General features: G+C 35.7%; 1 protein-coding gene across 1 annotated transcript; it reads left to right on the top strand.

Annotated features, from left to right (window-relative positions):
• Window positions 1-3,972: 3,972 nt before the first annotated feature.
• LOC133832669 (uncharacterized) lies at window positions 3,973-4,551 on the top strand. The gene has a single exon (XM_062262983.1). The coding sequence runs from the start codon at window positions 3,973-3,975 to the stop codon at window positions 4,549-4,551; it is 579 nt and encodes a 192-aa protein (XP_062118967.1).
• The last annotated feature ends 3,236 nt before the right edge of the window (window positions 4,552-7,787 follow it).

Here is a 7,787-nt window from a genome sequence, read left to right as displayed (position 1 = left end):
ATTGTGCCCTCCAGGCACACTAATCAAGGCCCTTAAGCCTTATTAGCAAATTTGGGTCGTTACACAGACTTCCCAGTTGAAGTTCCCTCTAGCTTCCCTTCCAAGACCCCAGCTTCCTTCAACAATTCCAGTCTTCCCTTTCCTTTAATTTCCTTCAACCCAAGCTTAGTTTATGCATCTTTTAGGCCCTCAGCTTCACAATTCATCAAGGAGAGAGTGAGAGAGAGGAATACCTGAAAGAGAAGGGGCAGGGAGGTTCTACTCCTTTCTATTTTATTCCTACTAAATCTGAGTATATCTCTTTCTATTGGAAAAGACCAAATTGCCCTCCCAGATAACACTTAATCGATTAGTCAAACTAAGGGTATACTTGTCATTTGCTCTCAATTCCCGCTAATTCCTCGATTGTTCCTATCATTTACTAATTAATCCCGTCATCAAATTAACTTCCAATTATTTTCCCAAATGTCTAATAATCCCCGATATATTTTCCAAATTCCCAAAAATACTCCCAAACTCCCCCGAGCCAGGTACAAATCCCTGCCGTGACTATTTCACCAATCCACTCGCCAGGACCGTCTCGAGCCATATGCTGCAAATATATTAACATAATAATGTGGTCTCAACAATTTATCACACATAATTACATTTATGCCCTCAATGGGCCAAAATTACAAATATGCCCTTAAAAGCTAAACAAGTCCCACATGCATATTTAATACTCATAAACATGCATTTAATAATATCCATATAATCATATAGTCATGCATGCCACACAATCATGCATTAAATCATCACAACAAGGAAAAGGGGCTTTTACTTTGGTTTCTAAACTTGATTTACTTTGGTTTTTGCTAAAATTCGCAACCACAGTAGTTCGGAGCGAAGTAAAAACTAGTTAAAAACCGAAGTAGAATCTCCACTTTCTACTTCGGTTTTTACATAATAACCGAAGTAGAAAGTGAATATAGGCGACCATCCTTGGCACTTTCTACTTCGGTTCTTAGGTAAAACCGAAGTAAAAGGGCTACTTTCAACTTCGGTTTTTACTAAGAACCGAAGTAGAAAGGGGACTTTCAACTTCGGTTTTTACTAAGAACCAAAGTAGAAAGGGGACGTTCTACTTCGGTTCTTAGTAAAAACCGAAGTTGAAAGTCCCCTTTCTACTTCGGTTCTTAGTAAAAACCGAAGTAGAATGTGCCCACCTTTTTATTTAATATATATTTCTGATTATTTTTAAATGGATGATTTCTATTTATATATATATTTTTTGGCCTAATTTTATTTAAATGGTCTAATTAATTTTTTTTTTTTTTTTTGCCTAATTCTTTTTCAGCAATTTAATTATATGAAATTACAATTATATATATTTTTACAATTGAAATTGGTTAAGAATTTTTTTTTAATGAAAAAATGATAACTTTTATTAATTAAAAATGTTATACATGAGCATATAAAACACAAGTACTTAAGTAAGATAACTACCCTTAACATTAATACATTTACAAAAAACTATACTTACAACTAAACGAACTTATAAACAAAATAGGCTTACTGATAAATGTATGTCATCAATTGACCTAACCATTCGTGTTGGATTGGCAAGAGGTCTGCAATCTCACAATATTGCGTCTTCCCACCAAACTGTAAAATTAATAAATATAAATTAATTTTATAGATTATCGATACCAAAATAAGTTATAAAAAATGAACTTACTTTTTCTTTTAGGGTTTCTATTGCATTTGATGCCCGTACAATATATAAAATATTTTAGTTTAACTTAAGTCATCGATCTTTTATTTTTTAGCGGTAATAATCCCTAACATTCATGTTTAGTCCCTATTTTAACGCACGAATAACGAGTTTGAGAAAATATGCACAAATTACGTAAAGTTGGAGACTTTTGCCAAATAAATATATATATATATATAAGACTTAAATGCTACATTTGTAAAAGAACAGAGATTTTAGTCGTTAATTACCCTAAAAAATAAACATCATGTTTAATTCAGCAAGCATGCATTATCTAGGTTTAGCCTCTAATGTTAAAGCATATTAATGGATATATATTTATATATACAAGGTATTTCTTAAAATATAAAAGCATGTATTATTTATATATTTAATATCTAAACTAAAATATTATAGAATTTTCTCGTACAAATCTGTGACAAGAACCTTCTTCTTTTCTTGTGCTTTTCTCGTACTAGGTTCCAGTCTTATAAATTTTTTAAAAAATTCGACAGAGTATCCTCTGTTTCTATAGCATACCGTAATTTCATAACTACCTATAAAACCAATTAAAACAAACACAATAATCAAGCATAGATGAATCCATCATTATTAGGTTCTAGTCTTATAAAAATTTTAAAAAATTCGGCAGAGTATCCTCTGTTTCTATAGCATACCACAATTTCAAAATTTCCTATAACAACAACACAAACAAACACAATAATCAAGCATAAATCAATCCATCCTTATATCACCACAGCACGCAAATTTCCCAGAGCCTACTTCACTAATTTTCAAACATAACTTTCACTAAATCTAATATGCATGATTACATTTGCCTTATCTTTATACATAAATCTTGTAGTAATATAAATAAAAAGAATAACTAACCTTCAATATTACTCTTCAATGCACCCGAAATGAACAACAAAGTTCACCACTCAATCAACGACCCTACTAAAACATTACATAATTAGTAAACTACATAATTAATTATCAAACCAAATAATAAAAAAAAAATTCCAAACTAGTTAATGAAACTAATGAACAACACTTTGATCATCTTCAAGCTATTTATTTTTTTTCAAATATTTAAAAAATAAATTTATCTAATTTCTAAAATTCACTAATATACATATATATATTTATAATAAACCTAATTTTTATCACATTATTTAACCTAACAAAATAAACAAATAATTATAAAAGTTAACAAAATATTAATTATATTAATTATAAAATTCGGAATAATAAAAAAAACATAGAAAAATAAAAAATTATCATCAAAACCATATTTTAATAATCTATACCTGTTTTGAAGCTCAAAATCCCCTTGCAATGACAAAACCCCGGTCAAAATCCGGCAAGAAACACCAAGAAACAATGGAGAAAATACCCACGGCCAAATGCTTTTTTTTTCTCTAAGAAACAAAAAAAAACATATTTTTGGACTATATTTCGGTTTATAGTGTAGAAAAGCAGCAAGAAATAAAGAAAAAACAAAAAAAGGGTGTGGAGAATGAAAATGGGTCTTGGCTCATGGTTGTTAATGGAGGTTTTTTGGGTTTTTTTGCAAAGAGGAGAGAGTAGGGCTTGAGGGAGATGACCGTTCGGGTGTTAAAAAAGGGTTATAAAACCCTTTAACTTCGGTTTTTACCTAAAAACCGAAGTTAAAGGTGCACAAGGGAATAATGGTTGTGGACATTTCACTTCGGTTTTTAGGTAAAAACCGAAATGGAAAGTGCACTTTCTACTTCAGTTTTTACCTAAAAACCGAAGTGAAATGTACATAAGGGCCGCATTTGGCTTGGCCATTTTTTTGCATTTTTATTATCTCTAAACATAAGTCACGGGCTTGTGCAACCAAACACGGCCCTCTTCACTATGAATTTTTCACTTCGTTTTTTTAAAAAAGCGAAGTAGTATGTAATTTTTTTCAGGGCTCCATTTTCAAAAGCGAAGTAAAAGAGTTTGAATAGGTTTTTACTTCGTTTTTTTGTATGCTCACTATAAAAACAATAGTAAAAGCCTATATTTCTAGTAGTGCATTTATTCACATAAATATCAATTATGCCCTCCCGACACACTAATCAAGGCCCTTAAGCCTTATTAGCAATTTTGGGTCGTTACAACTAAGATGGAGAGATGAGGAATTAGAACATGCCAGGCAAGTGCCCCAAGTGCCTCAAGTACTAGTGGCGCAGCCTTAGCCACCAATACCACCCCCTGCACCACTACCTATGACTTATGGGTTTGAGCCAGTTTATGAGCGTTTCAGAAAGCAAGCCCCACCTACCTTTGAAGGGAAAACTGATCCCATGGTGGAAGAGGATTGGTTGAGATTAGTTGAGGCCATATTTGATCATATGGAGTTGAATGATCGTCAGAGAATTTCATGTGCAGCCCACTTACTCAAGTTGGAGGCACGAATATGGTGGGATGTGGTTAAACAGACTCGTGGCCTGAATACCATGACTTGGGCAGACTTCATTCAGGCATTTAGCAAGAAGTATTACAGTGCGGCCGTGTTAGCAACCAAAGTAGATGAGTTCGTGACTTTGGTTCAGGGAAATCTATCTGTCACTAACTATGCACAGAAGTTCGATAAGTTGGCTAAATTTTCTCCTGAAGTTGTACCAACTGAAGCTCTGCAAGTCCAAAGGTTCATGAGAGGACTCAAGCCAATGAATTCTAGGGACGTTAAGATGACCAGTGCTGAGGTGGTCAGTTATGCTGAAGTACTAGATAAGGCACTCGAAGCAGAATACTTGGAGGATCGGATACGGAAGGACAATGCTGCCAGAAGGGAGGCCCACTGAAACAAGGGCTTTAGTGAGGGCAATAAGAGAAAAGCTAATGAAGGGAAAAATACTGGCACCTACAAGAGACCTACACTCCCGGCCACAAATAACAGTAGTCACAACACTCAGAACCACCATAAAAACTCACTCTTATATTTCAATGAAAATGATTGATAAGTTAGGTATGCCTTATGAACTGTTTGAGCATAGTTTTAGTACAATGTTACCGTAAGGAAACATGATGTTGTCAACTAGGTGGTTACAGTCAGCACCTATATTGATAGAGGGCAGGAAGTGCCCGACAGATCTTATAGAACTAAATATACCAGACTATGGTGCCATACTTGGCATGGATTGGTATAGTGCACCAAATTTTTTTTTTTTTAGATTATTTAAATTTTGTGTTTTATTTTATTTAAATGTTAAGTGTGATGAATTGTTTTATTTAAATGATGTTTATTTTATTTAGTTGTTGTTTTTTTTATTTGATTTGTTTGATTTAATTGTTAGAATTGTTTGGTATAATCTTTTGAATTTAAATTTGTTAATTGTTTGTTTGGTTAATTATTTTAATAAGTGAATAATTGTGTAACATGTTTATTTTACTATTAGTGTTACATTTTATATAAGTGTGACAATTGATGTGATTATGTGGGATTTGGTTGAATGCACTAAGGAGCATGGTAGATAGTGATGCACCCTAGTGATTTAATGTGTGCAAGTATATGGTAATAAGATGCACATGTGTGGATTTTCTACACATTTTATAATCTCCTTTTATTTGATATTTTTGTGTAGTTTTATTTAATTGATAGAAAAATAAATTAAATGGAAGAAAAGGGCAAGTAGGTGGTGTAACGCCCTGGATAGCCAAGACCGTTACACTGTGTGTTCATAAAGTGCCAGACTTGCTAACCAAGTCGTTAAAGTAAAAACGTGTTACTGAAACAGTAGAGGAACTAGGGTTAAAAGTGTTTTGGTCTCAAAAGTTACATTTTCATTACTAAACATTGTTTCATTACATGGGATCCCAAAAATGACAGTCTCAAAGGTCATTTACAAAATTTACAAGGTTTAAATACATTAGCGGCCGTACTAAGGCAAAATGAGCAGTTAGGTAGTCTCTGTCCTGACACACTCCTCGACCATGGTGATCGAACGGCTGGCTATGTACATTACACCTCGGAGCTCTCCACCTCAGGCCTGGTCCAGCTTGCCCTTGCCCTTACCTGCACCACGAAGCACCCGTGAGCCAAGGCCCAGCAAGAAAACACAGCAATGACAGAGCATGAACAACTAGCAATCAAGTCATTTACTCATATAGCATCTCATAAATTTCAAGTATATCATCATTCAAGCATACCACATACTAAGGATTTCATCTCATAAAACATAATGCACAGACGATAACCAGGGCTAGCGCCCACAGGCTGCTCCCTCTGTTATCCTAATGTTTCTGGCTCCCAGTGGCCAATTCGCGCCCCGTGCGCTAAAATCATGAACGGTACTCTTAGACCGCTTATACGTGTCCCTTGGCATAATACCAACGATGACACAATGCAACTCTCAGGAGCACTTAGTCCCATTCACAACCATATATTCGGGTGCGGTTTTCTTACCTTTAGCTTTCAAATGATTTAGTTACGGGCGATACTCCTTGAGCGCGATCCGATCCTCAAGCCCTAGCTCAACACCTAGTCACAACCATGAAGGAAGACACCATTAACAACCTTAAATGAGCTTCCAAGCCAAGTTCTAGTACTCGAAACATTGAACTTCACCAAATATGTTAAAAGACTCAACCCCGAGCACCCTAGGTTAAATTCCCAAGCCTAAAATCTCAAAATCCCAAAATCCCTTAAGCGTCGCGGCATAGGTCACCCATGCCGCGGCATGGCCCCCAAACAGAGCCATCCCAGGCACAAAAACAGGTAAGGGTCGCGGCATTGCTTGGACCATGCCGCGGCCCGCTCTTCTCCCTCAGCATGCAACACCCCTTGAAGGGCCGCGGCTCTCCAAGAACCATGCCGCGGCCCGACCCTTCGAACCCAGAAAAACCACCATTTTCAACCTCCAAACCTCACCTAAAGCTATCCCAAAGCACCCAAACCAAAACCAATTAACTCCCAACCTTTTTAACATGATCTAAGCAATATAATTCTCCAGAAAACACAGCCCAACACACTTCAATCTCTTCCTTCCAACTTCTGAAATCCAAACCCAAAGAACTTAAAACCAGCCATGATAACCCCCAAATTCAACCATCAAACTATAATTTAAACCTTACCTCAGCTGTAGAATCGATTCTCCAAGAGTCCCCTGACCTATCATCAAAGTCCCAAGCCTCAATTTCCACCTTGAATGTCAAAACCATAACCATTTAGAACTCAGCCATTTCTTTAAGTTCCTAACCCCAAAAACGAAAATTCAAAACTTACCTTAGCTCTATCTCAGACCTTGATCAGTTCCTAAGCTAATCCTCCAGATTACTTCCTTCAATTCCCAAAGACACAGCTCAATTCCAGCAGTTCCCTCTCAAACTCAGTAGTTTTTCCTTTGTTTTTCTGTGTTTTTCTTTCCTTTGGTTTCCTTTGAGCGTGTAAATGAGCTGAGATAAATATACTTAGTCGGTTTGTGTTTTCCTCTAAAGGCTTCTTTAAGTCTAACTTACCCTTTAAGTTAATCCCAAGGCTCGGGGTACCGAAAACGTCCCCGAGGCCAAAACAGTAAAATCCCCCAATAATCCCACCTAGACATCCTAACCTCAAATATATCTCCAATTATTTATTTTCATCACCCGATAATCCAAATCACTACCTGATACTTAAAATACCCCTGACTTGTCCAAAGTCAATTATAATACCCCGTTGTGACTTTTCCCGCTATCTAGCCCGAGGATCGCCTCGAGTCACCGGCTGCAGATTCATCCACATCATAATGTGGTTCTCGCATATATCACATATCATATTATCACATAATATAATCAATTATCATATAAGCATCATTAACACATAATTACTCATTAAATCACAATTATTCCAATAATGCCCTCCTGGCACACTAATCAAGGCCCTTAAGCCTTATTAGTGAATTTGGGTCGTTACAGGTGGTGTGAAGGATATTAGGGGATTGATTGATATTTTTCCATTTTTCTTTTAAGAGAATAAAGTTAAATTGGAAGAGGATAGCTATTATGGGTAAGAGAATTTTGACATTTTATTCAATTAAAATACTCTTTATTGTAAGGGATTTGT

The sequence above is a fragment of the Humulus lupulus genome, chromosome 1 (assembly GCF_963169125.1).
Source record: "Humulus lupulus chromosome 1, drHumLupu1.1, whole genome shotgun sequence".
NCBI classification, from domain to species: domain Eukaryota; kingdom Viridiplantae; phylum Streptophyta; class Magnoliopsida; order Rosales; family Cannabaceae; genus Humulus; species Humulus lupulus.
This window is presented reverse-complemented; position numbering and strand designations above follow the sequence as displayed.

Coding starts and splice junctions, on each gene's coding strand:
- LOC133832669 (XM_062262983.1), top strand. CDS start 3,973: ATGACTTATGGGTTTGAGCCAGTTTATGAGCGTTTCAGAAAGCAAGCC.